The sequence below is a fragment of the Astatotilapia calliptera genome, chromosome 23 (assembly GCF_900246225.1).
Source record: "Astatotilapia calliptera chromosome 23, fAstCal1.2, whole genome shotgun sequence".
NCBI lineage: Eukaryota > Metazoa > Chordata > Actinopteri > Cichliformes > Cichlidae > Astatotilapia > Astatotilapia calliptera.
In genome coordinates, this window is record NC_039323.1 from 11,970,350 (window position 1) to 11,996,194 (window position 25,845).

At 39.0% G+C, this 25,845-nt stretch overlaps 5 protein-coding genes across 8 annotated transcripts; 2 read left to right on the top strand and 3 right to left on the bottom strand.

The window, feature by feature from the left end:
• LOC113016287 (hydroxysteroid 11-beta-dehydrogenase 1-like protein) lies at positions 1-5,967 on the bottom strand. The gene is made up of 6 exons (XM_026159015.1): positions 5,795-5,967; positions 3,564-3,694; positions 3,218-3,421; positions 3,047-3,140; positions 1,248-1,413; positions 1-1,159 (listed from the first exon to the last, which is right to left on the bottom strand). The coding sequence occupies exons 1-6, from the start codon at positions 5,877-5,879 to the stop codon at positions 976-978; spliced, it is 864 nt and encodes a 287-aa protein (XP_026014800.1). The 5' UTR covers positions 5,880-5,967; the 3' UTR covers positions 1-975.
• A 254-nt stretch (positions 5,968-6,221) lies between these two features.
• micos13 (mitochondrial contact site and cristae organizing system subunit 13) lies at positions 6,222-8,914 on the top strand. The gene is made up of 4 exons (XM_026159018.1): positions 6,222-6,392; positions 6,782-6,938; positions 8,093-8,150; positions 8,402-8,914. The coding sequence occupies exons 1-4, from the start codon at positions 6,364-6,366 to the stop codon at positions 8,497-8,499; spliced, it is 342 nt and encodes a 113-aa protein (XP_026014803.1). The 5' UTR covers positions 6,222-6,363; the 3' UTR covers positions 8,500-8,914.
• Positions 8,915-8,992: 78 nt separating this feature from the next.
• LOC113016288 (spindlin-1-like) lies at positions 8,993-13,857 on the bottom strand. Of its 2 annotated transcripts, none has more exons than XM_026159016.1 (5): positions 13,693-13,857; positions 13,000-13,041; positions 12,493-12,740; positions 12,166-12,399; positions 8,993-11,184 (listed from the first exon to the last, which is right to left on the bottom strand). In XM_026159016.1, the coding sequence occupies exons 2-5, from the start codon at positions 13,017-13,019 to the stop codon at positions 10,979-10,981; spliced, it is 708 nt and encodes a 235-aa protein (XP_026014801.1). In that variant the 5' UTR covers positions 13,020-13,041; positions 13,693-13,857; the 3' UTR covers positions 8,993-10,978. The 2 variants fall into 2 exon arrangements, with proteins under 2 accessions (XP_026014801.1, XP_026014802.1); XM_026159017.1 differs by lacking the exon at positions 13,693-13,857 and adding an exon at positions 13,487-13,684.
• Positions 13,858-15,054: 1,197 nt separating this feature from the next.
• Positions 15,055-23,931, bottom strand: LOC113016717 (mast cell protease 1A-like). 2 transcript variants are annotated; one of them, XM_026159773.1, is made up of 6 exons: positions 23,695-23,931; positions 16,520-16,579; positions 16,224-16,377; positions 15,933-16,062; positions 15,536-15,790; positions 15,055-15,435 (listed from the first exon to the last, which is right to left on the bottom strand). In XM_026159773.1, exons 1-6 carry the CDS (start codon positions 23,759-23,761, stop codon positions 15,283-15,285), a joined length of 819 nt encoding a protein of 272 aa, XP_026015558.1. In that variant the 5' UTR covers positions 23,762-23,931; the 3' UTR covers positions 15,055-15,282. The 2 variants fall into 2 exon arrangements, with proteins under 2 accessions (XP_026015558.1, XP_026015559.1); XM_026159774.1 differs by lacking the exon at positions 16,520-16,579 and having other exon boundaries at positions 23,695-23,930.
• Positions 18,087-23,319, top strand: LOC113016716 (uncharacterized). Of its 2 annotated transcripts, none has more exons than XM_026159770.1 (4): positions 18,087-18,629; positions 20,201-20,356; positions 20,782-22,976; positions 23,234-23,319. In XM_026159770.1, exons 3-4 carry the CDS (start codon positions 21,793-21,795, stop codon positions 23,244-23,246), a joined length of 1,197 nt encoding a protein of 398 aa, XP_026015555.1. In that variant the 5' UTR covers positions 18,087-18,629; positions 20,201-20,356; positions 20,782-21,792; the 3' UTR covers positions 23,247-23,319. The 2 variants fall into 2 exon arrangements, with proteins under 2 accessions (XP_026015555.1, XP_026015557.1); XM_026159772.1 differs by lacking the exon at positions 18,087-18,629 and adding an exon at positions 18,642-19,519.
• Positions 23,932-25,845: the final 1,914 nt, after the last annotated feature.

A 25,845-nucleotide genomic window follows, 5' to 3' on the forward strand; every position in this document is an offset into this window, starting at 1 on the left:
TGTGATTTGGCGCAGTATAAATGACCTAGGTTTCGTTGTGCCTGTGGCTGTCAGTCAAAGCAGACAATTGCAATAGTAGGCTAACCTTTTTGTAGCTCCATAATTAAACACTAATAGTGGCATTGGGGTTAGCACATACAAGAAAAAATCTAAATTTAAAGTTATTAGGTCTTCATACCTTCAAGGTGCAGAACAAATATTTCACTGGCAAAAAAAACATTTTTTTCCATTTGCTTTTATGTGCATTATCATACCTCACGTTATTTCATTCTTGACTTTGTTTGCTTTGGGCTTCTCTATTGTGTCACCCAAGTAGCTTCCTGACTGCTCTTCTCCACTAAGCTGTACTGACCTGGAATATGCTAAACTGCATTTTATGGTAAAAAGATATTTCTGTCAGACTATGGATGACTTATGTGGTCTGTTATTATGATCTACCTTTCCTTCCTTTCATTAACCACAATTAACACCAACAAACATGTCAGGAGGAAGCTGGTTTATTTTTTTGTGTTCATTATCAGCAGCAACAGCAGCAACACGAAACGTATTCATTTATTTCATAACCAAATCTCATGTGAGGTATTGTGTCTGTGTGTGGGAGGGCTGAATGGAGGGGTGAGGTTGTCTTATCAGTAGTAAATCAGACTTTTTTCTTCTGAGTTTTCAAGTACTAGTGCAATAATGTTTGGACAGCAGTGGCTGTACTATTGACACAGACACTAATGTCTAAAATGTTAAAATAGTAGCCTAAAAAGTAAAATCCCAAGTCCTGAGCTTTTCTATCTGTATACATTTTATTACTGGACTGTTCTCAAAGAAATGATGAGAAAAGTGGAAACTGAAATGTCAGAAATGTTCCCGCAAAACTGGGTGCATCAAAATGTCAAAGAGCTAGGCCAAAATCCAAATTAAATGTTGATATTTATAATTAGGAACATGTATAATTGTGCTTCAGTTGTGCTGAATAAATGCTCTTCATGGGATGTAGTTGTAGGAGTTCTGGGTCATATAATCTGTGAGAGAAGGAAACCAGTCTTTGGTGATAACTATAAAGTATGTGAACCAAGGGTAGAAAAGCTCTGGCTGCCTTGTAGATCCCGTAATGATGATGTTCAATGCAGCATCTGTGGCGGGGTAGGCTGGTACATCAGTGACGCCCCTAGGATAGAGAAAATTCTTACACTTAATTCAAAAATATCTCAAAATACACAATGTCAAATATTTCTGCAAACATATATTTGACTAACCGGACTTTCTCCATAGCTGAGTCGGTATCAATGAGACCGAGTGTGCAGACAGAGATGGACACGTTGCTCTTCTTCATAGCCAGCTCATGACGAAGAGACCCAAAGAACCCGTTCAAGGCAAATTTGGTTGAGGAATATGGCGCCACGAAAGGAGAAGTTATTTTACCTGTGAAGCATCAACAACTGTTAGAGTAGGAGAAGCGTCTTCAGTAGCTTTCTTGGAGCTTTCAAACACTGTCAGAACTGGTTACGACGGGGAGTCAAAGTCCATTTTAAACGCATTAGAGAACTGCTCTTTTGCTCAAGCCTGTGTTTAATATTGCTCTTGTAATCGTCTGTTATTGTATATGATTCACAAGTTTCTATTCATTTGTCTGTACTGAATGTCAGTTGTTTGGTTTCTTCATTTGTTATATTGCTGTGTGTTGTAACTTCTGTTTCCCCTTTGGCCATTTCAAATCTCTGAGCTCTGGAAGTCCAACTTTTCATCTTTTGGTCTAGTTTAGCTGTTCTCAAACTGTGTTAAGGGGCTCTGCTGAGGGGCCCAGCGCCACTGCAGAAGGGAAGGTGGGCAGGTAATGAGCAGGAAAAAATAACCAACTTGATGCAGGTAAAATACTTTTCTTAGAGTTTGCTGATTCTAATATACTGACCTTTAGTTCACTTTTCAACTTTGGTCACTTTTATTCTAACAAAGCTTCTTTCAACTGCTCCCTGAATCACAAACCACAATGGATGGTTTTGGAAACTGTACTTCTTAAAGTACTTTTATTGCACCATGTTCATTCACTCATGAGCTGCTGTAACATGAATCAAATGGCTGAATTGCCACCTCAACATCCAGTCACGTTCTATAGAGTCTTGCTAATGACCTACTAATTTTATTCAGGTGTGTTGCAGCAGGGACACATTTAAAAGTTTCAGGACAACAGCCCTCGAGGACTGGAGTTTGACAACTGTGCTCTAGGGGAATACTCAGGCATTCCCATGGTACCCAATAGATCTAATTTCTCCTGTCATACTTGTGTGTGCCCTGAGGCCTCCTGCCAGTCTGACATGCCAGGAGAGGTCTACTTAAGAGTTCTACTTAAAGCACATTGTAAATGACTGAGGTCCTCACCCTATCTCTAAGAGTGAGCCCAGACACCCTGTGAAGGATACTTTTTTCAGCCACTTGTATCTGCAAATCTTATTCTTTTGGTCACTACCGCCAGCCCATATAAATAAACGAGCATAACAAGGTAGACTGACCAGGAAATCGACAGCTTTGCTTCTGCGGTCAGCTTTGTGGTCACTTTCATGCTTCATATTCCTCAACTTCCTACCAAAACTTAGGCTCCTTCCCCATTAAAGATGTCCCCACGTCCCTTACAGCAAAAAAGCCAACAACTAGACTATCAGTACTTGTGACTTTGACTGGCGCCCAATCCAGAAAACACTTTCCCTCTACAGATTCTCCTGCAGATAGTTGACCCATGGTACAATAGACCTTTTGGGCTTGTTTTAGTTGAGCTCCACAAGAATTTATGGCCCAGCCACCTGGTGCACACAATCAAGCTCCAGAGTGGCTTATTAACTCTTGTCATCATAATACATTAAGTTAATCTTAATTACTGTATTACTGTACTTATTTATCAGTTGCAGTAGAAAGTGCCTTTAAAAAATGTCAGTTTAATTGTATCTGGTGGGTGAAAGTATTAGGAGGTATATATGTGTACACACAATTTGTATTTGATAGTTTGTCATCATCTGCATAAAAAAGTATAAAGTATAAAAATGCTGAAGAAAAATAAACCTACCTAAGAGCGATGAGACAACAACCAGCGATCCTTTATTTTGCTCAAGGGAGGGCAAAGCTTTCCAAGCCATCTGAATATAGCTGAAGAAATTGACCTTCACAAAGAAACATTCATGAATCAGCATAGTCTCTCCATTTCCTGTTTTGAATGACCATCAAAATACTCAGTTACCTTCATCAGCCATTTGGTGTGATCCACATCTCCCTTCCACATGCTGAAGGGGCTAGGCCCAATGTGATTGAGGACCAGGTAATCCAAACCTCCCAGCTTCTCCAGAGCATAATCCACCACTTTGTCAGGGTCAGCCTCATTCGCCATGTCTGCTGCTATATAAAAAGCTTTCTGGGCTCCTAAACTCAGACATTTTTCTACTACCTAAAGGCCAAAATTATTAAAAATGCACATGGTTAGTTAATTGAGAGAACTACAGAATGTGTCTATTCATAACTGTCACAAACCAACACAAGTAAATGGCAATTTATGAGCAGAATTTCAACAGTTTATTACGTAAACTGACCTGCTGTAAGACTTTCTCCCTCCTTGCTGTGATAACAATTTTGGCTCCAAAGCGGGCATAATGATACGCCATTTGTTCACCAATACCTGTACTGGCCCCAGTCACCAGTACCCTAGCCCCTTTGAGAGAATCTGAAACAAAGGTTTACCGTATTCAACACGGAATGGAATTGTTTTAATACATGAAAGGTTAATAGAAACAACAAAAATATGTTATTTCTATTAGTCAACAATAAATAGAGTAAATGACCACAGTAACTATGGCATACATTATTAATGTGTCTATGCATGCAGAAAAAGTTTTTAAGTGAACTTGATGACAATGAAATAGTTTCCCATATGGAAAAGATATATATAAATCTTATAAAGTTTGTATCTGTCTTGTGTGAAACTTGTATGAAAAGCATACAAGAGTGAAAACAGATATAAGATCCCTTGAAGAATTATATAATGAAACTTGTATGTTTTGGATACTTACTAAAACAATATATGAAAGTAATGAGAAAGTGGCCACTTTCATGAGTAAATCATATAAGTTTTTACTATTTCTTTTCCATATGGGTTAGTTTATCTAGAATCATTCTTTAGGCAGATATAAACCCTAAAAAGATAAGATAAGCTTAGCCCTCCATATATTGCTTCAGGTCAAAGGGCATTGGAAACTTTTCCATCTTGAGAAATTGCAAAATGCATACTCTTCATTTGGACTAGTAAAATGCTTGGATATTGGATATTTATTTATTTCACCAGAATTTCCATGCTGTATTTTGTTTTTGAAGGTCCCATATCACTTGTTTGTTGCTTTAATTCTTTGCCTGGTGCTATAAAGATTTAAATATCCTGCAGGTTTGAAAATTTTCACTCCCCATGCTGGAGAATGGAGCCATATGTCAGTACCGTTTTCCCCTCAAAGGTTTAGCTAAATGTGCTATCAACTGCATGTTCTCTCTCTCTTATTCCACTTCTTATTCCCATTAAGGGTTAGGGTTCATGAAGCAGACATTCAAACTGCATTTTATTACTAACCAAAGCAAACACAAGGCATCTGAAACAAATCGTCCTGCGCTGTCGTACATTTGTGAAATATAGGCATTTAAGCTTTAAAAAAATGTGGTATTTTATAAGGTTACAGTGTTGCAGAGTAGAGCACATGGGATATGCAAGTATACATAACACTAGTTCACTGACATGGACCGCATAATTTCATTGCTTGCGGAAAATTGACTCTACAGTGTGTTCTCAAAATGTGAATAAATGCTGGATTCTCTCTTTGGTAAGGCCTTGGTCACATGCGGAGAGCAGATTATTATCAATTACTCGCTCACTTTGTACTGTTTCTAATACATTTCTTGAACAAATCATTAAATTGTTACTATTACCTTTCCAAATTGGCAGTAATACACACCCACACCATAAAACTGCCTTTTATTTGTTAATAATGTGGCATGTATTCTATTATTTCTATAATTCTAATATGAATTGTTGGTTTAATTTTTTCAGATTTTATGTATAATTTTTTTTTAAATAGCAAAGTCTGACCTGGCATTTTTACTCAGAATGCTGATATCTATAGATATCTGCTGTTGTTTTTGTTGTTTTCCGGGCCTTCTGTACATTATTTTTTTTCAAGAATGTAACTGGTAATTTAAACATTCCTGTGGTTTCTGGTTTTATAGCTCATGTTTTTGCTTTTTCAGCCTTTGATTCCATCACTAATTCTTTGAAACCCATATTGAACATGCAAATTGATTTCTTGGACTCAACTTCAGATCTTTTATCTCCTTAATCTGGCTACACCTGACCATAAAGCCTCAAATTATTGGCCCGGGTGCTTTTGAGCTTCAAAAATCAAATCAAAGTTGACTGCACATGTATTAGATATCTATTAAAAACAGACTTCATATGTATAACAAACAAGAAAAAAAAAACAAGAAAATCCGTCATGATTTAATTCATAATAATTAGGAAAAAAATGACGTAAAATATTGTAATTATGACTATAATAGTGAGGTGTTACGAGATACTAAGTTATAACTGTGACATAACCGAGTAGGCTATTTAGCTGTTTTCAACTTATACATTGCAAATCCATACCACGCATATGTATGGACCACTGTAGGTCCAACACCACCTAACACATTATTGTCTGCTGGACAAACCTGCATGCCTGCTGCAAGTTTGCAACTAAAAACAAACAAGTACTTTCTCACAATGACAAAGAACAGAGTTTACCAGCATCAAATCTGGGTGAAGTCCATTTGGCAGCCAGGAAAGCAACACATATACTAGCTAAAAGAATTTTTGTGACAGCGCCCATTATGGCAGTTTGGTAGCAACTGATCGGAAATGCTAAGCTTTAGAAGTTTCTGCCAACTTTCACAATCCCAGTTTGAGAAAACTAAGCCCCTCCTTCCACTTTGTAAGGGGCGGGGGTTGGTCAGATAGGTCTGCCCTCTTTCATGGACACAAATCATTTTTTTGTTATTTTAATACTTTTAAAAAAATCTATCTATTTTTTTTAATTTATCGAAGCGCCAAAATCTTTAATTTATTTGCCTATACATTTATAGTATATTGTTACTATTGCTACAAAAAAAAAATCAAGGCTGACGAATCTGCGCCTCTGAAATTACATCCGCCCTTACTTTTGAAATAGCAACTTTATTTACACAACGCTGGTGCACACGGATCATCAAGCAGGGTTGTCCTTCAGTACAGCTAACCAGCTAGCCTGATCTACGGCTCATTGTCGGAGTTCTCGTAATAACAGCTTCTTAAAGGAGAATAGACCGCGCTGAACGATGGCGACGAGGATTTGGCCTGTTATGAAGTTAGTATTTTTATTTCAACTCCCGCGGTTCCCTATACTATTATTGCTCTAAATGCTCTTATTGGTAATTAAGCTAACTTAGGCTAAGCTAGCTGTCAGTCATACCAGGTCATTTTCAGTTGATTTCGTTTTAGCTCCAAGTTTAAGACTTAAAATATGCTTTTCTTTATGGAGTTAAACTTGGGCTGATATATTAACTCTCTGAAATAACGTGAGCTTATGTGGGCGATTGTAAATTTCCCAACTATTAACTGCTAACTTGGCATCAAAGAATAATTTGTTGTTTACTTTGATAACAACGACGTGTGTCTGTAGTTTCAGTTTGCCCTGTTGGGAAATTGTGGTATTTCAGATTAATTGCATTACTGCATCTGTTCTTTCATTTCCAGACTGGCCACCAAGGTGACCATTGCAGGAGGAGCTGTCTATGTTGCCTATGACTCTGGTCTCTTGGGGAACAGTGAACAGGGCTCAGAGGCTCTGCGTAAGGCCAAAGCAGTAATCCCACCTGCCATGGAGGAATGGATGAAGTACTTTGGTGTGGAGGTAGAAGATGCACGTTATAAACAACTAGGTCTTCCTGGATCAGTGCCACTAGGCCTAATACAACAGAAAGTAAAATGGTTTTATAAAGTCGTTGCATTAAATGGATCAGTGCTGCAGACAGCAAATTTGATGACTTGTACCATAAATGTGTAGAAATTTCTTTTTGCTTTCTAGCCTTTCTCTTATGAGATCAGAAATCATGACATCATAAACCTTTGTGAGGCATGTACTTTGATTCGTGGTAATGTATGCTGCAGACCTAACTAGCTCTGGAGCAGGTTGTGGTCTAGATTAGAGATCATCAGGTTGAAAATATAGTCAATAGCAATTCTTCAGATTCTCCTGTGCATTAAGTCTGGTAACTGAGACTTACCAGATTTAGGACTGAGACTTTATTAAAGTAAATATCTTTTCCAGCATTGCTGACCAAAGTGCTTAAAGTGCTCATGCTCTTTTAATACTACTGGACTGGCTGTTTCTTCCCACACACACTCACACCGCTCCTTTAGCTTCAACACTGCTGTTGCTTTATGTCTGTATTATTTAATTTTTTCAAATGTTTCAGATATCATAGTTGTAGCTTTGTAAGATCCGCCCATGTTTTTGACTGGTCGACTGCTGCCAACATCTATTTGAATACACTCCTAGCTAGATTGTTAAACTCTGGCTTGGCTTAGTCGATAAACACCTTTGTAATTCTGCTTATCTTGGTTCTCAGTGTTATTTTAATTGAAGTCAGATAATGGAAAGATATCCAGGGAATGCTGAAATTGCTTCATAGTACAGGTCCTAGTTCTGCTGACAAACCAGTTCAGGTGATTTATTCACAAACTCCAACAAGCAAGTTTTCACTTGAAACAGTGTATAAGTGCGTCTGCTCTTCATGATTTTACTTTAAAACTTGATTTGTTTATTTATTCATTTTTTTTTTTAATTACTGTTTTGCACTGGACAGAATAGTAGTCGTATTGTCCAATTATAATAAACACTTTTCAAAATTTATTTACTTATTTAAACTTTTTATCTTTTTCTAAATCAGACCTAAGATAAATTAGACCTTACAAGGAGTGTTTTCACCTATACTAATAGAAAGTCTGTATACCAGCTCCAATATGTTGTTAACAGAAAATAATGCACCCTATCCCTCTTGTCAGGCTCAGCTTCCAACCATACCTAAGATTGAGTTCTCTCCTGTTGACGCGTGGAATTCTGGTAAGAATTCAATTATTTGTTCCTTTTTTTAAAAAAGCAAGGGTAAAATTTTGCTGTGGTCACAAGTTTGGCACAGACTTTCTTTTGTGTATTTCACTTGTTACATGTAGTAATAGTTTTAAAATTGTTTGGAGGCAGTAGTCTGTTTTAAAATAATTTTGGCATTGGTATTACTTTTGGTCTAGATCCTATATTGACCCTGATTTTTCACTATCTAAAACCTAAACTTCTCTTTTTTTCTTTTGTTGCAGGCGTACAGTGGACGATTTCAAATCTTTCTGAGGCCCCGACAAAAGCCACTGAATACACAAGTCAGGGGCTGCAGTACTTGAAGGACCTCACAAAGTGAACATGAACTCTCTGGACAGCCTCACATTATCAGTCCTTTTGACTTTTGCACTTCAGAATGACATTACTTCTTCAAATGTTGAACCCTGCCATAAGAATGATGCAACACACAACATCAAAGAAAACTGCTAGATTAAAAGCAAGGAGGCTACTCTGCTGAATGGGTACTGTGGTTTTCCAACTGATAGTGGCCTTTGATGGGAGATGTACATAATGGGAAGGAAATTTTATTTTTAAGAAGGCAATCTTTCATTTTGTGTATACCTCAAAATTGTGTATACCAAATAGTTGCTATCGGCACTGTCCAGCAGAGAGTGTTATTCTGCCCTCACCTTGCCCAAAAAATGTTAAGAATATCTGTGTGTGTATATATATGCAATTTCACTATTTGTGAGCAATATATCAATCTTCAAACATCTTGTCTCATCTTTAGTTTGATCTATCAAGTCATATCACATATAGTGCTCGGTCGACAAAAAGTGTAAGACCATACAAATGTGCAAAAATCTTTATTAATCATGACAATAATAATGACACAGTTCACTGTTGATTCTGCTACAACTTGAAAAGAGGGGGAGATGACCTAAAGCGTGAGGAAGAGCACACGCAGCCATTTATGATCGGTTGACTCCACTGTACACGATGCAGACACACTCCACAGCACCGCGAGCGGCGATGTTTAGTGTCAACTTTTTTTTTTTAAATCTAAATGTAAGAAAACATTACCCATTCTGCCACGTGTTATCACTTCTTCACATCCAAATAAAGTTTATAAACCTTGAGGCACTGATCAGATATGATGCATGCAGAAAAAAAAGGCAAAGGCTGAAAAGACTGAGGCCAGTTCAGCAACTACAACACGGTAACGAAAGCGAGATGACGTCCACGTGGCAAGCGAAGAGCCTTAGCTTCCCAAACATTGATTATGCCTAATCTTAAAATAAATTTCTGATCCCAGTGAAGCTCTTCATTGAATTTTTCTTTAAGTTTAGGACTATGTTTAATCCATGAGTGGGAAACTGGCTGCTCGTATTTGCAAGACTATGAGTTCCAAAGGGAGGAGTCGAGATTAGTCACTGAACAAATCAGTTGATTACAATCTTTAAATATTCATATTTTAATTAATGTACATTACTTTTTCACAAGAAGCTGGTGTGGCGTTTTAATGAGATACTCTTAATAAACTGAAGTAATCACAACAGGCAACATTACAAGTAATTTTACACAAGTTTCGTAGATTAAATACTGTCATTATGTACTGTAGCTATTTTTTTTCTTTTACATGCGTGTATCTTAAAGCGAAATTCTGCCACATTAGCATTTAAGGAAACACCGTTTGGGGGAAACTATTAAAGTGTACCATTACCTAAATATGTAAACTTTATACAATAAAGTGCTCCCCACAATGTCAACAGTGAGATTATACAACCAATGATAATGTGCATTATGTTTGACGAACTTTTTCAAACTGCATTAAGAGCACACACACATCACTAATACAAATTGATAGTTTTAAAACTTTGCTCCAGCTGTCAGTGTTACCACTTTGAAATGAGGACCAAATAGCAGCCTCCCTGGGCAAAGATTAATTAAGAGCACAGTCAGAGAAATGGTAAGTACAGTATTGCAAAATGATAAGCCGGAAGGCACTTTATGATATCAGTGGGATCAAATTCATATGCAAATTTAGTACTTTAATTACCAGCACAAACATGATACTTGCACTCTTGATGTTAGGATTTAGGGCCTGTGCAGAAACCTTCCTTCAAGGTCATGTTCAGCACGAATGGCATATGCAGCGTGCAGCCACTTCATCCAGCTATGAAAGCTGAAATACTTCACGTGGTGCAAAGGTGCAGGAATATGTTGGCTTTTAAAAAGAATTGGCCTCAATTAAGATGGTTTTACAATGCAACTTCCATTTATCTCTTCTGGTGTTAAGTTAATTTGATATTCTTTGATGAACACACACACACACACACATTTGCATCTGCCCATTTCTTTTAATAACTACCTCAGTGGAAAACACCTAGTCCATAGGTGTGTGTCAACACTTATCGTCAATTTAGATAAGCCAACATAAAGTGCCCTTTGAAAGGAGATATTAAGCAGCTTCGTTAGTCACTGGAATTTAATTAAGAGGAGCACTTTTGGGGACAGACGTGAAAGTGCTGCACAAATGTTGTGCAGTGCAATCTTTGACTTTGTCCAGACTTTAAAGTTGTATTTAAAGTAGAGCAGCAACAACAAAACAAAAACTTTCTCTCTGCAAAACAGCCAAGCATAGCAGTGCTACAGTTATGCTGTGCATACAAATAAAAAAAGAAAAAAGAAATGAAAAGAGATTGCACTGACTTCTGAACAATAAAGCATGTCAGCTATTTAACCCTGTCTAGGCTTTGAATAACAGATTGTAGCAATGAGTGGAACAGTAGCAGGTGGAGAGATGTCGGGGAATTAGATAAAAGTGTCCACTATCTCTAGGTGGTTTTGACAAGGTCATAGACATGAATATGAAAGTCATCGTCATATTTGATGTAGTAGACAGAGGGCTTGGCCGGGACCTGGTAGATGACCAGGCCTGTTCTTTTCACACCCTTGTCAGTAACGTACTCCACTTGTTTCCCAACGAGACTCTCCGTCTCTTCTCCTGGCTTCCTGTCTGCAGGCAACAGGTGCTTGTTTTCTGTGGAGAGAGGTTAATCATTACAACACCAAGATTATAATTACAGAAGAGATGAAGAGTAAAATAAAATCCTGCTGCTGGTGAAAGCTGTTGATAAAAAGAAAAAAATAATGGTGTCATTGTCATAATTTTCACAAATTAAAAAAAAAACTTACTTTGTTTTTATACTTGGCTTTTTATACTCGTACTATAAAGGTCAAAGCATTTTGCATAAAGATCTCTCTATTTGCATTAAACTTCACTTGAAGTTAATGTGAATACCTATCTCTGACAAATCAGATGTGGAAATTTCTTCACATGCTGGAAATGGTCGTTTAGTGATACTATTATTCAATCCTTGGGCTTTATTTACACAGCATGGCAGCTATATTAGGTATCTGTAATACTCAAATTTAACTCAAAATACTTTATTTTAAGGGAAATAAAGTAGGGAAATGCTGCTCACTTCCTTCAAAACGCGTCATTCTGCCAGAGTGCTTCTGTAAGTAAATAATAATGGATTGCATTTATAAAGCGCTTTACAATTCCACTATTCATTCACTCTCACATTCACACACTGGTGGAGGCAAACCACAGTTGTAGCCACAGTTGCCCTGGGGCAGACTGACAGAAGCGAGGCTGCCGTATCGTGCCATCAACACCAGTAGGAGGTAGGGTGAAGTGTCTTGCCCAAGGACACAACAACCAGGACGGACGGAGCTGGGGATTGAACCGGCAACCTTCCGGTTACAAGACGAGCTTCCCAACCCCGTGAACCATGGTTGCCCCAAATACGACTGATTAGATGATGAACACAGACACCGATCATGTTTTTGTTTGTTTTTTTAGCTCACATGGTATTCATGCCCAACAGAAGAAAAATGTATCAAATGATCTTCAAAGTGTAAAATTGATTTATATACATAAAATGGGCCCAGTTTAACTCATTTCTAATGCCATAGGACAAAAGTGTTTATAAATTTTTACAGAAATTAGCAATACCTGCTTCAGGCAGAATCCTGAGGTCTCCTTCAGCATAGTCGTCCCACAGCTGGTACATATAAAGAACGGGGTCCTTTTCATAAGTAATATAATACCAGTTGGTCATAACTGGTGCTTTGGAGAGGACCATGCCTCTCCACTCATTCTTCTCTCCATCTTCCTTTTCAAATAAATGCTCCACCGCTTTGCCAACCAACTCCTCCGCCCCTGGAGGTGTCTTGACTTTATTGTTTACTGTGGAGACAGAAGCATGAAAGAGAACAATACAGACCCAGCTGTAACTCCAGAATCTGAAGTATGAACTGATCAAGGCAGACGCTGACTTACCAACTTTTTCTGACAACACTTGTAGGTTGGACACTCTCTCATCCTTGAACAGCTCAATGCCATAGACGCAGTCAAAGCCATCGTATTTCACCATGAAGAGGGAAGGATTTACACAAACTCTGTCAAGTACTGTGCCCTTCCATTTGCTCTGATTCCCCCTCTCACGCCAGTTATGCTGAATGCGGACTCCCAGAATGTAGTTGGGGTCTGGGGTTACTGCGTCACTCAGTTCCCCGCTGCTCCGTTTTCTGGTAGAAACAAGACGAAGATGCAAGTCTGTGAGCCTGAGCCTTACACACAGGTCCAACAACCTAACCTAATTTGCTCTTTTAAAAATGCACCCGAGTCAAAATACAGTATGACCTTTGTCACATTTCTCAGCTATTTGTTCATTTCTGTGGCTTCCACGTGATTAAAACACTTGGGGGGTTTCTTGCAGTGACTTCTTTGTGACAACGACGGCACAATGTGACATCAAATACATACAGCAGACGCAGATCGACATACCTGCCCCTTTTCTTGGACATGCCTCCAGAAATGCAAAGGTTACTAATTAAGAGAAAGACAGGACAATTAGTTTGGCTGCCAAACTGACAAGCACATGTATGATGATTATACAGTAAGAGATGCCACACACACATATATTTATGAAACAGATGCTGCCTGTTCAACAGACGGACAAGTCCTCGAGCCAATGAATTTGCATGACGGAATAACTTCCTGGGTATTTATTGACACAACATTACCATAGAGGTCACTGTATACTAAGACAAGACTGTGTGTGTTATAGCTGACACCAAGCCTCCCTTCATCTTAGGATCACAAAGTCTTAACAAAACCGACTGACAACTTTGAGAAAAGCCGTTTCACTGCTATGTGCGAAATTACAGGATTTAATGTTAGAAGGTTACAGTGTGGCGCAAAGGACTCACCAAGTTACACATAAAAGCTGACTGGCAAGGCCATTAGACCCTTTACGTCACATGTACCCTACCTGTCCTGGACTAAAGCCAGCACAACGCCTCTGTAGGTTATCGGAAACAGTCTTAGCTCTACCTCAATGCAGATGTTACTGTAGGTAAGTGTAGGCGGACACATACATCCAGCACACTCTTCGTTGTCTCTAATGGCAGCTAGCAAACACAGCTAAAAACTGTGTGTTTACAGCCTTGTTCTCTATGTGGAACATATTTTCATTACCTTTAAGCAGATTTCATATCAGCATTGTGCAGTTCGTCTGGCAGAGAAATGTTGCCACACACCAACCCGCCTATGTAAAATCTCGCGAAACCTGTGGGAAAGGGAAAGGAGGGGGGAGAAGACTCTATATCCCGTCAAGCCGTGAGTCACCAGAGCCGTAGAGAAGAATGAGAGCAGGGCGCGGGGAGTGATGGGAAATGATGTTTTGGTTTCCGCGAAACTGACTTTTTTTTTTTTTTTTTTTACACAAAACATAAACAGTTTCAGACAGTGATTCGTGAATACTGTCAGCTCGTGTGTTTTAGAAATATGAGAAAGATAGCTACACAACACAGCCAACAAGCAGGAAAAATGAGGTCAGAATTTTCTATGACGCAGGAGTTGCCTATGGTTTCAATTAAAGGGACAGACGGTATTTGTTTTAGTTTTTTGGCGTCACTGTTTGAGCTGTGAGAGCATTTAGTTTGTAAAATTAGAATATTACTCTAAAACATGGGAATTTAAAGCTTACAACAATACTTTATAACAATAAGGAAGCTGTTTTAATTAGATGGACTTAAAATATTGTAAAAATAAATGTGCCGGCTTAGAATTAGGAGTTAATAGGTGTGGACAAATATTAGACACATGACAAGGACACTTGCATAGTGTGACCTTCATGTTTTGGGCTGCCTTAATCATCTGAATCAATCTTAGCAATCTTAATCTTATTTTAACATATGCACAGAGCAAGTAACATATATTCAGTATGATGTTATATAAGCTTTGTAGTGTTTCCCATAAAGCCATTACTAGCTGCTCTCCCCCTAAAGGTATGTTAGAGTACTGCAGTTGTTGTTGGGGTTTTTTTGGTTTGTTTATTTGATTTTTCAATATATTTTTTAAAAGTCAGTCAAGCATAATTTCAAAAACACATTTTAAAAAGTAAAAACTGGAGGTTAATTAAAAAATAGTATCCAATAAAATATTCTAGAGAGGAACAAATATAGTCAGGCTCAGTGTGGAGTGAGTTTTCAATATTTAACGGCAGAGACAAAAATGTTATATGGTTGAAATGCAGCAGTTATGAAGATGACAGTGTTGGAGGCCTTCTTTTTTTGTAATACCTAAAAAAACAAAAACAAACAAACAACCGGAACAGGATGCAGCTGCCTCCCTGTGACTGAGAATGACAAAGATATTCAGTGAGCCTGTGCTTCATGCTAAATATTTTAACTCTTCCGTGAGGTATCATTATACTAGTATCACTGCATGATGAGGAAAATGATTTGCATGAATTGAGTGTTTCAACATTTAGTGTAATGTTCGGTACGCCATCCAGCTTTTTCAAAATAAATAAATAAAACCACAATGTACAATAACTCTCGAGCAAAAGTATTTTATTTTAGATTGTGCTCTTATTTGAAACACATTGAAGTGCACCAACAGCAAAGAAGAAGAGAAAAGCATGCATGAACCTTTCCTAACCCATCTGAAAGGCACATCTAAAGCAAAAGGATATCTGTGATGAGTGCAGAATTACAAAAATCAAGGCTACAGCACCATAATCCAATCAAGCGTTGCGACACATTATCAGTTAGTCTAACTGGCCTAATTGTCATTCAACACCCTTTGAATCCATGCCCGGAAAGAAGATATGCGTGTATAGACATCGGGGGTTTGGGGGTCTCCACATCGCCTCCCAGAGAAAGAGATAACACCTGCTGCATCTCCATCGCACACCAGCGGTCCACCTGAGTCTCCCTTGAAGAGAAATGATAAAGTACACTTAAGTACACTTACGCTTTGTTTAAAATACAGGTTTTTCAGGTTTTTCCAGTACTCAGACACTTTAATCTCTTACTGAGCAGAAGCCTTGAAGGCTGTGGGAGCCCACACCGCAAACCATCGACTGTGTGATGGGAACTTGTCCCCATCTCCTTTTGCATATCATTTGTGGCAGAGTGGTGACGTTGACTTCCTGAAGCGTTTTTGGTAAGGTGTTGTTATCGCCTATATCGCCCCAGCCTGCTGTGATGCACTGGCTGATTTGATTCAGCCTGCCAGGTTTCAGAGAGATCACCTGAACTGCTTGAGACACTTGGGCCCTCCGGTTCAGCTGAGAAGGAGATCAACAACAGGAAAAATACTTTAAAAAGCTGAACGGTGTTAGTATTTGCATAACCTTAACATCACAAGTTATGTTTTTGTGCAAATTAGAAATGATCATGATCATGTTAGCAGACAGCTGTTGTTCTCACCTTGAGGAGCATGATATCATTTTTGTGTCCATCATAGTCTGGATGCGGAAAAGATTTGACCACAAGGAATTGCTGCTTTGTTGGCTCAGTACCCGTCAGGGAATCAACTCCCAGCACGACTGTGGGTATTCTACAAATTGCAGCAACATTTATTATGTTATCAAGAATCCAAAGTTAATAATTTTTCTTCCATAACGAAGAAACCTATTATGATATTGAGAAAAACTGATAGAGGGGTTTTTTTGTCAGTTCTGCAAATGCTGCCGATTAAAGCAAACACTGAATTCGTACCCACGTGTCTCACAATGTGCTGCTGTGAGTACAAAGTCCTCTCTCACTAGTGCTCCTCCACACAAATGGCGACCTTGAAGTTGCACTGAGGCCATGTAGGGGAGTGAGTGGGGGGCAGCGTCTCGGCCTCCAATAATCCGAGAACCGTCAGCTCCTGAAACACAAACTAAGACGTCATTTGTTTATAGCAATCCAGGACAATATGTAATTAGTAGTAGGATAGGTAGCAAATAAAAATATGCACAGTGTTTGTCAGATTTTAGATTATTTTTTATCAGAAAGACATGAAAGCTTACCACTGAGGACAAACAGCAGAAGGAAGAATCTGGCTACCATGGTCACTGGTGAAATCCGCACTAAAGTTTAGGGAAGCAAATGTCTCTTTTCATGTTCTTTTGTATTGCTTAAGTGTGTTTGCTAACATGCTGTAAGGTGTCTTGTAAAGGTCTTGGTAAAAATTACAAAACAAGGTTTCATAATTGATGTTAACGGGCAGTGGTATTTGAGCTGTAACTAGATGCACACAATGCTCAGGAAGTTTAGTTGTTCATAATTGTTCCTCCCTAATTCTAGTTTGCAGTTAACTACAAGTACTAGAGGTGGACGGATCGATTCAAGTATTGACAGCATCGATAACAACACTAGTATTGGTATCGAAATTCAGCGTGTAGCCCGCTGAACTCTGTTAATTATTTCTTTGGAAAAAATAAACCTCAAACATGCACTGTGAAAAATGTCAGAATCTTTTTGTGTGCGTTAGAGAAAGAAAAATGTAGATTCCAGGTCTCCAAAAACCCAGTTTTAAAACACATGAAAAGCTCAAAGGTGTGTTTTGTTGTGTTAACTAGTTATTGTGGAAAGTAAAAAATCACACTTATATAGTGATGATGAAAATGTGTTCAGAATTTGCAAATTGAGAATTCATCTCATTAATCAACTTCAGCAATACTGGCTCTGTATTTACTTGTTATCAGATCGATACTAAAATTTGTAGTGTGGCGCAGCACTACTGTGAATGAGGGAAAGTGTGAATGTTGGACATTTTTGTTGGAATGTCCAGGCAATGTTAAATGACAAGATATACGTGTTCAAATAGCATCAATTAACACACAACTTCAGATTTTTTATTTCTATATGATAATATTCATGACTAAACAATAAGAACAAGTACTCTGATGTTGTCTGAGTTTTTGTGCAACGTATCGGTATCCGATCAGTGTCGTCAAGACCACCCTGAATTTTACTTGGTATCGGATCGGAAAGGAAATAAGTGGTATCGCACATCACTAATAAGTCTGTGTTTGAGTGTTTGTAGTTACGGGTAATATGGGATACTTACACTTCCCCTTTTGTTTGTTGAAAAGAGTGCTCTTAAGAAACGCTGCGATTTTGTATAGCACAATATACCACACCCCAAGAATACTTCTGCTTTAACCTAAAACTGGGTTTCTTGCTGCATGCATAAGATTTTAAATTTTAGATGCATGCTCCCGAAAAACTGTAGGAAACTGATTAATGCACTTCCTGTGATTTTGCATTTATAGAATCAGAAATGTGATGTTTGAGAAATGGCAGGAAGAGAGAATATCCCTTTAGTAACAGTAACAACATGTTTGTGGTGAGCTCAACTGAACACCGACAAAAAAGTTCTTTATTGTTGGTTCATTAAATAAAAAAAATAAAGCTCCAAAGCAAAATTGAACTTTGAGAAAACTTAATAATAAATACAGCAACTCTAAGTTTGGTTTTATTTTTGCATCTTGTTAAACAGCAGACAGCTGAGAAAAAACAAGAATTACATTAACAACAGGTGCACTAGAGGTGGCAACAATGAGACAATTCCCAAAACAGGAATAGTTTTACAGCTGATTCGCATTTTTTCCATCCTCACCTTTTTAATTTTGCATGCGTCTTGGGTCAGTATGCATATGGATCTCTGATTCATGAAGTGAATCAGATATTCTATCAGACTCTACTCTCTGTGTAATGTGCACTGGGTACTAATTGCACTGGTAACTGTACCATAAATATTACAACAGACCATAGCCTCAGACTTTGTGCCTCACAAGCCACCGTGAACTCACAGATAAGCTTTTAAGTAATAAGTAAGCTGTATCTACACTGAAAAAAATGCAATAGGGTGGTTGTTGAATCTGCATAGAATTACTTCATATATCCAGCATGACTAATTTAAATTTCACATCTAAACATATTTTTGTCTTTTAATTTTCACATATTCTTTAAGAATATTCATTCTTTTAGAACAAATCATGTTGAAAAGAAACAAGTTAGTCGTGTTTTATCCTCAAGCTCCGCCCCCTGGAAAGGAAAAATCGGCTGCACTGTCCGCCATTTTTGTCTCTCGCTTTGGAAAATCTACTACCATCTGGAGTTTTACACTTGAAGGTAAATAGGATTTTAAAGCTAACACACCAGTGAGAAAGAGTGTAGACCCTTTATATATGTGGACTTTTACTGGGGTGTTGTTATTTTACAGGTATGTGGGCTGTTTATCGAAAACCATGAAAGGCCAATGTTAGGCTCCAGTTAGCTAATGGTAACCGAAATTATGCGATAAGCAAATTAGTAATTAACATATATAATGTGAGTTAATATTGTTTGTATATTCTTTCAGTCTAAATTAACAGACTATTACAAACTTGCATCGGTGTCTGTAGTAAGTGGTGGTACCTGCAGTGTCTTAACCATTAAACAAGCTAATGTAGGGCCGGGATATGACTAGTTTGTTGAAACATGTCTGCTGCCAATGTGACTGCTCACACACGGTAACATTACCAGCACATAGCCACAGCCGCTATAAACATGCTGAAAGGTCAATCTAGCTTCTGTAGTCAGCAGCTGGAAGACTCAACACAGACCCAAGATTCAGTGTAACGGTTATCTAAATGTTGTGTGTGCTGTTTGTAAGCCCAGAAAAAGAAATTAAATAAAATGACGACCTTGAGCTTCAAGCTAATGTAAGCGTAATGCTATAGCATAAAGCGACTAATGCAATGATGACGTTGTTAAATTAGTAAAAATACAGTAAATATATCCAACATGAATCAGTTATATTTTTGGTCTAAACATAATTAAGTCTCACGCCTTTCACTTGTTTTAGAAGGATGTTCAGTCTTTTAAAACCAGTCATATCAAAATAACAGAAAATAGTTGTGTTTTCTGTTGAAACTCCACCCCCCCCAGGGCGTGTTCTGCGAGGGAAAATTCACTGTGGCGGTCCGCCATTTTTTGTCGTTGCTTCGCTTACGTTTGGTGCTGAGCTTTACTTTGTCGAGGTAAACTGAAAACTACATGTTTGAGAGGAAACGAAGAGAACATCCATTATATGGGGAAGTTTTTCTCGTGAATTCCTGTTGAGCAACATAATGGAAAAAACAAGTCATTCCTTAAGTTAACTAACGATAATGCTAGCTTAAGCTGCAGGACAATATTATGTGCATTAGCTTTTTTTCAGTGTGTGCCCAGTCACATTCGCTTGTTTTTTCTCAGTGAATACAGACTAACAAACTCGTGTCCATTTAGTTAACTGGTTGTACCTAAAATGTTTTAGTTAAACAGTTAAATAAGCTAGTTTGCCATGGGGTGGGCTCTGTTGGGGGGGGGGGGTGAAGATTTGCATATGTTATCTCACATTCTGTAAGGTAAATTTTCTGGAAAGGTCAAATTAACTAATTTAACTAAGTATTAATGAAAGACCTTGATGTGTATATGACAATAATAGATGTAGTTTCTGGGTCATTTGGCAGAACTGCAAAATGGCCAGAAGGAGGCAACTGCTGTGATTGCAAACAGGCTTTGGGTGGTATGGAAGTAAGGGCAACTATGGAACTGCTCAGCAACATGGGACCCATAGCTAATAAATAGTAACATGACAAAAAATAACAACTTTGTGTGGATGTAACCTTGTGAGATTTGAGATTTTGACAGCATTTTTATGTGACAACTTGTCTTTTTAGATAAATGCAGAGTTTAAGCGCATTACCACCATGCCACTGCAGTCCAGATTACTCTCGCAGATAGATGTGCTATCTGACAAACTCATAAAGGTCTTCAAAAGGCGAGGAGGACAAATAGGAAGAAGACTGCAGAACATTCTGGAGCCCACGGCCCAGGTAAGAAAAAAATAATTTGTGTATACACTTTAGGGAAAATAATAATTTTAACAAAATGCTGCTTGTCACTCTATGCCAGGAGTATGTTGAAAATCACCTGGGATTTTCACAATTTACCATGGGTGCGTTTTTTGTTTTTGTTTTTTCTTTTACCTGCATCAGAACGATGTGTGGAGTTCATAGTTGAACACCTCTCTATGCTCTGACAGTATTCTGCTTCTTTGCATGGAGATTTCACTTCATGCATTACCTTTTTAAGCATTCTGAGGACTCAAATCACATGCTGTAATGAATCCATTTTTGTTCACCTAATGTGTTAATGTTAACATTTTTTGGAATAGTGACACAGATTAAAATAAGATTTGGTATAATGTTCTTTGACCAGTGTTCTGTTTAATTAAATTTTGGAATTCTGCATTTTCTAGGCCACAGATGAAGCCATTATCCAACGATCTAATAAGGAAACAACCATGGGAATTTACATCATAAAGTCAAGAGATGCCAATGGCAGCCCTGAGGACATCGGGATAGTCCTTGAAGGCCAGAGAGTCTGGCAGGATTTGGATAACTATACCCTAGCAGCTGCAATGCTGTTTGGACTAATGTACACTTTGAACCTCACCTACCCACTGGAAAAGTATACCTTCGAGGTATTATAGAAACTGGTTATGGAGCTCAAAAGGAACAGCCTTTCAAAGAAGGCCCAGGTTCTCAGGACCAGACTGTACGATTGAACAGTTTTCCAGTTATGATGTGGGAACAACATGTTTACCTCTTCGAATATGTACCATCCTTTCTTTTAAGCCAGCACTGGTAAAGTTGCAGTACATAGTGAAACTTATTTTTCTGGCACTTTTCAACTTGGGGCCTTTATTACTGCAGTTTTCACTTTTCAAGCCATGGTTTTTGTTTTGTTTTTTAATTCAAACTTTGAATGTCCATTTTTCTCAATGGAAATGGCGCCTTGCACCAATTTCACCAATTTGCAATTTTTTTCCCAAGGTGCACCACTACAAACAGATTGCATCGTGTAGTATTAGTGATTGTGATGTTTAGTGATAGAAGCAAGCCAATACTAATCAGTTTAGGTCTCTTGGTTGTGTGCCTGTGGGTTAACAGCTAGGAGCAATCCAGACAATGTCAGGAGTCATTCCACTCCTGCAAATGATGTTAGGCCACTGCTAGAGGAATTGCTAAATAATGTTACACATGAGCAGTGGCAACAGTTGCGGTCTGATTACGCCGAAAATGCCACCATAGGAAGGCTATGTAATTTTGTAGATAATGTCATTGCCCTATGCTCACTGTCAGCAGGTGCAGAACTGAGGTTTTGCCAGGACACTGCTGTCACTAGCACAACAACAGTGGCCTTAAAGCAGACACAGACAGCTCCTGAACTTGCACAGACCTCTAACACAGTTGACCGCAACACGGAAATGCCAGCTCATATTTCACAGGAAACAACAGCCAACTTGCACAGCACAGCAGAAAATTCCGCTGATGTCACATTTATCACTAATATCCAAAATACCACGGAAACAACTGAAAACTCAGAGGATTATGCATCGCTGGCAGATCAAATTAAGGCTGTGATTCTACAGAAAGCAATGGATTTGTTAAACATCCCAGAAAATAGCACAACAACAGTGGCCTTAGAGGAGACAGAAACAGCTCCTGAACTTGCACAGACCTCTAACACAGGTGACCGCATCATGGGAAATCTAATCTGTGTGCCAGTTGTTATTTTACAGAAAGCAACAGTCAACGTGAACAGCACAGCAGAAAATTCCGCTGGTGCCACACTTATCACTAATATCCAAAATACCATGGAAACACCTGAAAACTCAGAGGATAATGCATCGCTGGCAGATCACATTAAGGCTGTGATTCTACAGAAAACAAGGGATTTGATCAACATCACAGAAAACATCACAACAACAGTGGCCTCAAAGGAGACACAGACAGCTCCTGAACAACAGAAAACAACAGTCAACGTGAACAACACAGCAGAAAATGTTGCCACAAATATCATTGATACATCTGACGAGCCCAGAACTCCAATAGACAAGAAAAACCGTGACACCACGCAGGCTGTAGATAAAGCAGGAACCTCTTTGGAAAATGATGTAACCCCAAAGAAATCCTCGGCTCAACATGAAGCCAGCATGCAAAATCAATTCAAAAAACACCCTTTGGTAGCAAAGGATGAATTGTCTCAAAACAAAGAAAAATACCGATTTTTTGTGGAAACATGTATGGAAGAACTAGTTAAGCGGGTTATAAAAAAATCAGGTAAAGTCATAAGTCCAGAAAGAGTTTTAACCATCTACAAGAGGCTTAGCGAAAAAATCTGGGCTAAAATCAGGGATGAAATTGATCAAATCCCCTTAAGGAAGTTCAAAAACTTTGAGAAGGTGATTTTCAAAGCCCTGTGTAAACAGTGGCAAGAGGCAGAAGTAGTTCTGCAAAACATGGAATTAAATGAACCAACAGTCGACAATACGATTGTTAAAATTTTCATAGAAGAGGCAGCCAAACTTTCGAAGAAGCCAAGTTGCATACGTCGGTTTTTCTCATCTATAGGCCGACTGTTTTGTTTCACCAGGAGACAAAACAAGGTTGATGCATTGTAAAATGGTAAATGGCCTGTATTTGTGTAGCGCTTTCCTAGTCCCTAAGGACCCCAAAGCGCTTTACACGTCCAGTCATCCACCCATTCACACACACATTCACACACTGGTGATGGCAAGCTACGTTGTAGCCACAGCCGCCCTGGGGCGCACTGACAGAGGCGAGGCTGCCGGACACTGGCGCCGCCGGGCCCTCTGACCACCACCAGTAGGCGTAGGGTGAAGTGTCTTGAGCCACGATCGCCCCTGATGCATTGTAGAAAAAAATTGTGATAACCCCTTGGAACGGTCGCGGCAGATGGCTGTCCCCTCACTGAGCCTGGTTCTGCCGGAAGTTTCTCCCTCTTAAAAGGGAGTTTTTCTTCCCCACTGTCGCCAAGTGCTTGCTCAGAGGGGTTTTTCTGTTGGGGTTTTCTTTTTAATAACTTTTTAAAAAGTTAACATCAATAAAAGTTATTAAATTTTACACTGATTTCTGTTTGTTTTTTTATTGTCTGTAAGTTGAATAAATACATTTGTTATTTCTTGCTCAGTTCAAACTGTGGGTAGAAAATGCTGTGCTGTCATGTGACCTGTTCTCTCTGTCTCTCTCTCTCTCACACGCACACGCACACACACACAAACAAAGGTTTGATTAAACAAAAAAAAAAGAAAGGAGCAATTTAAAAAACACCAGCATGCTCTCACCCAGGTGATACTTGAGCATACCTGACAGCTGCTGAGGGTCACCTGGACACAGAAACACAAACAGGTCTGATCTCATTTCCTTCTTCATGCTAAGCTCTGCTATAAGCCACAACTTGCTTTGCCCCGTGTTTGTAGATGACTGGAATCAGAGCAGAGTCTCTGCATGTCTTTATTAGGGTGGAAGCTGCTACTGATATTTGTGCAGCAGACTAAACAAACAGTTTGTGAACATTCAGCATGTTCAGTCCAATCAAAAAGCAGGAAAATAGCCCCACTGAGAAATCTCTACAAGGCACTGCTGAGAGGTGCCTTGTAGAGATTCATACATTTGGTCTTCATACTCGACTCCAGATCTGGACTTGTGTTGAACTCGACTGAGGTGGTGTGATCAGACACAGCGCTGCTCTTCACTGCAGCTGTCCACAAATCACAGAGGAAGTCAGGAGTGTTTTTACCTCGTCTAGCTGCCTCTGTGTGTGTGTGTCTCTTTAATTCATTTTTCTTTGTAAGCTACAGAGACCTTCACAGGACAATAATTGATCCTCGTGTTCGCATGAAATCACTAAATACATGCAGCAAAGCCCAGAGGACACAGGTAACCGATACAGGAGACTTTTCCTGCCCTTCCAGGGAGAAAGTCGATTTCTTCAGTTATACTTCCTGTTGGTTTTTTGGTTTTTACGTTGAAGATTTTAGATGTTTGGCTTTTAATTCTGGTACTCCTGTTTTAATTTCAAGGACTGAGGTTGTTCTTCTTGCACCCGTGGACAGAATCGTCTGTTTTTATAGTTTTATAGTTGTTTTGGAGTCAATTTTGCTTCAGTTAGTTCATTTAAAATATTTTAAATAGTTTTTTTTTTTCAGTGGTAGTTTGCTGTGTATTGTGTTGTGTGAACTTGGCAAACTAACTAAAGGAAACATGTCCCAGGTCTGGTTTGTGGGTGGTTGTCTGCTTAGTAATGAACTCTGCAGACCACATCAAGCTTTCTGCTTCCCACAGGTGTAGCATATGGACTGAAAGCAAACAGAGGTGTTAGTGTGTTGTTGTGTAGTTTCTATTCAAGCTGACATCATTTAATGCTGTTTCTGCATGCTGGTCAGTGCCATCCAGACAGCAGGTATGACTGAGCTTTTGAACCAGGAGAAGGTGTTTACCTTCTTCGCTCCCAACGACGATGCCTTCAATGCACTGCCGCAGGATGAACTCAGCAGGCTGATGTGTGAGTTTTATTCAACTACACAGCTTCTCTTCATTCACATTCTTAATTTATCCACATGGACACTTTCCACACACGTGTGTAAAGCGTCTCTCTTCTTTACAGCAGCTTATGCTGAGACAACCCGTTCTCACTCCCGACGCGTAAAATAATGACGATTTGTCACGTCCCTTAACTTCTCATGCTGACGCCTAAGGTACCCTTCCACGTTTTTATGTTCATTCCAATATGAACCCGCTCGCGGCGATCGCGCGCTGTGCACAGCGGTGTGTACTCTGTGTGTTAACAAGAAAAACGCATGTAAGAAAGTGGTGCGCAAAAGCAGGGTAGTGACAGAATTGATATTTGAAGCATGTGTACCTGCACATTAACACACGGGTACTGTGGAATATATTTTTTACTCACCTAAAGCGCTCGTGCTCTCGTCCACTCCCCGCAAAAAAATAGCAGCTGTGCGGTGTGTGTGGCATCGGTGCTCTCATCGCATGCGATGGAGTAAAAATCAAAAGCACAGCTTTATCAGATAGTTGCAGTTTAATGTTGGCTGACAAGTCTTCAGTGCGTCGCACAACTGGATTTCTGGACATGCTGACGTTGTTGAAGTCCTGAATTTGTTCCGGGCACATTATTTTTGGTGATTTTAATGAGGCAGTGTTTTATGAGTTTATGAGGTCTCCATCTGAAAAAGGCTCGCCATGTCTTGCGATGAGTTGGGCGACTTCATAGCTGGCTATTGTAGCCTTTTCCTGGACCTTTTGAGCACAAAGAAAATACTGTTGCTGACCCCGCAGATTAAACAGACACACTTCCCCTTGAATTCTTTGAAGAAATATTCACTCTCCCACTGTGTCTGAAATTTTCTGCATTCACTTTCTACCTTTCGCTTCTTTGGTTCTGCCATGTTTAGTAACTTGCATAGCTGGACTGGCCATCGGGCATTTGCCCGGTATGCCCG

Coding starts and splice junctions, on each gene's coding strand:
- LOC113016716 (XM_026159770.1), top strand. CDS start 21,793: ATGCCAGCTCATATTTCACAGGAAACAACAGCCAACTTGCACAGCACA.
- LOC113016717 (XM_026159773.1), bottom strand. CDS start 23,761: ATGAAGAAGGAAATGAGATCAGACCTGTTTGTGTTTCTGTGTCCAGGT. Junction 16,378..16,519: donor TCTGCTGTTTGTCCTCAGTG/GTAAGCTTTCAT, acceptor TTTGTGTTTCAG/GAGCTGACGGTTCTCGGATT. Junction 16,063..16,223: donor GCACATTGTGAGACACGTGG/GTACGAATTCAG, acceptor TGCAATTTGTAG/AATACCCACAGTCGTGCTGG.
- micos13 (XM_026159018.1), top strand. CDS start 6,364: ATGGCGACGAGGATTTGGCCTGTTATGAA. Junction 6,393..6,781: donor AGGATTTGGCCTGTTATGAA/GTTAGTATTTTT, acceptor TTTCATTTCCAG/ACTGGCCACCAAGGTGACCA. Junction 6,939..8,092: donor TGAAGTACTTTGGTGTGGAG/GTAGAAGATGCA, acceptor CCCTCTTGTCAG/GCTCAGCTTCCAACCATACC.
- LOC113016287 (XM_026159015.1), bottom strand. CDS start 5,879: ATGGGCGCTGTCACAAAAATTCTTTTAGCTAGTATATGTGTTGCTTTC. Junction 3,695..5,794: donor TTCACCCAGATTTGATGCTG/GTAAACTCTGTT, acceptor CCTTTGTTTCAG/ATTCTCTCAAAGGGGCTAGG. Junction 3,141..3,217: donor ACACCAAATGGCTGATGAAG/GTAACTGAGTAT, acceptor TTCTTTGTGAAG/GTCAATTTCTTCAGCTATAT.
- LOC113016288 (XM_026159017.1), bottom strand. CDS start 13,590: ATGTGTCCGCCTACACTTACCTACAGTAACATCTGCATTGAGGTAGAG. Junction 12,400..12,492: donor AGTGTTGTCAGAAAAAGTTG/GTAAGTCAGCGT, acceptor CTGTCTCCACAG/TAAACAATAAAGTCAAGACA. Junction 11,185..12,165: donor CAGGATTCTGCCTGAAGCAG/GTATTGCTAATT, acceptor CTCTCTCCACAG/AAAACAAGCACCTGTTGCCT.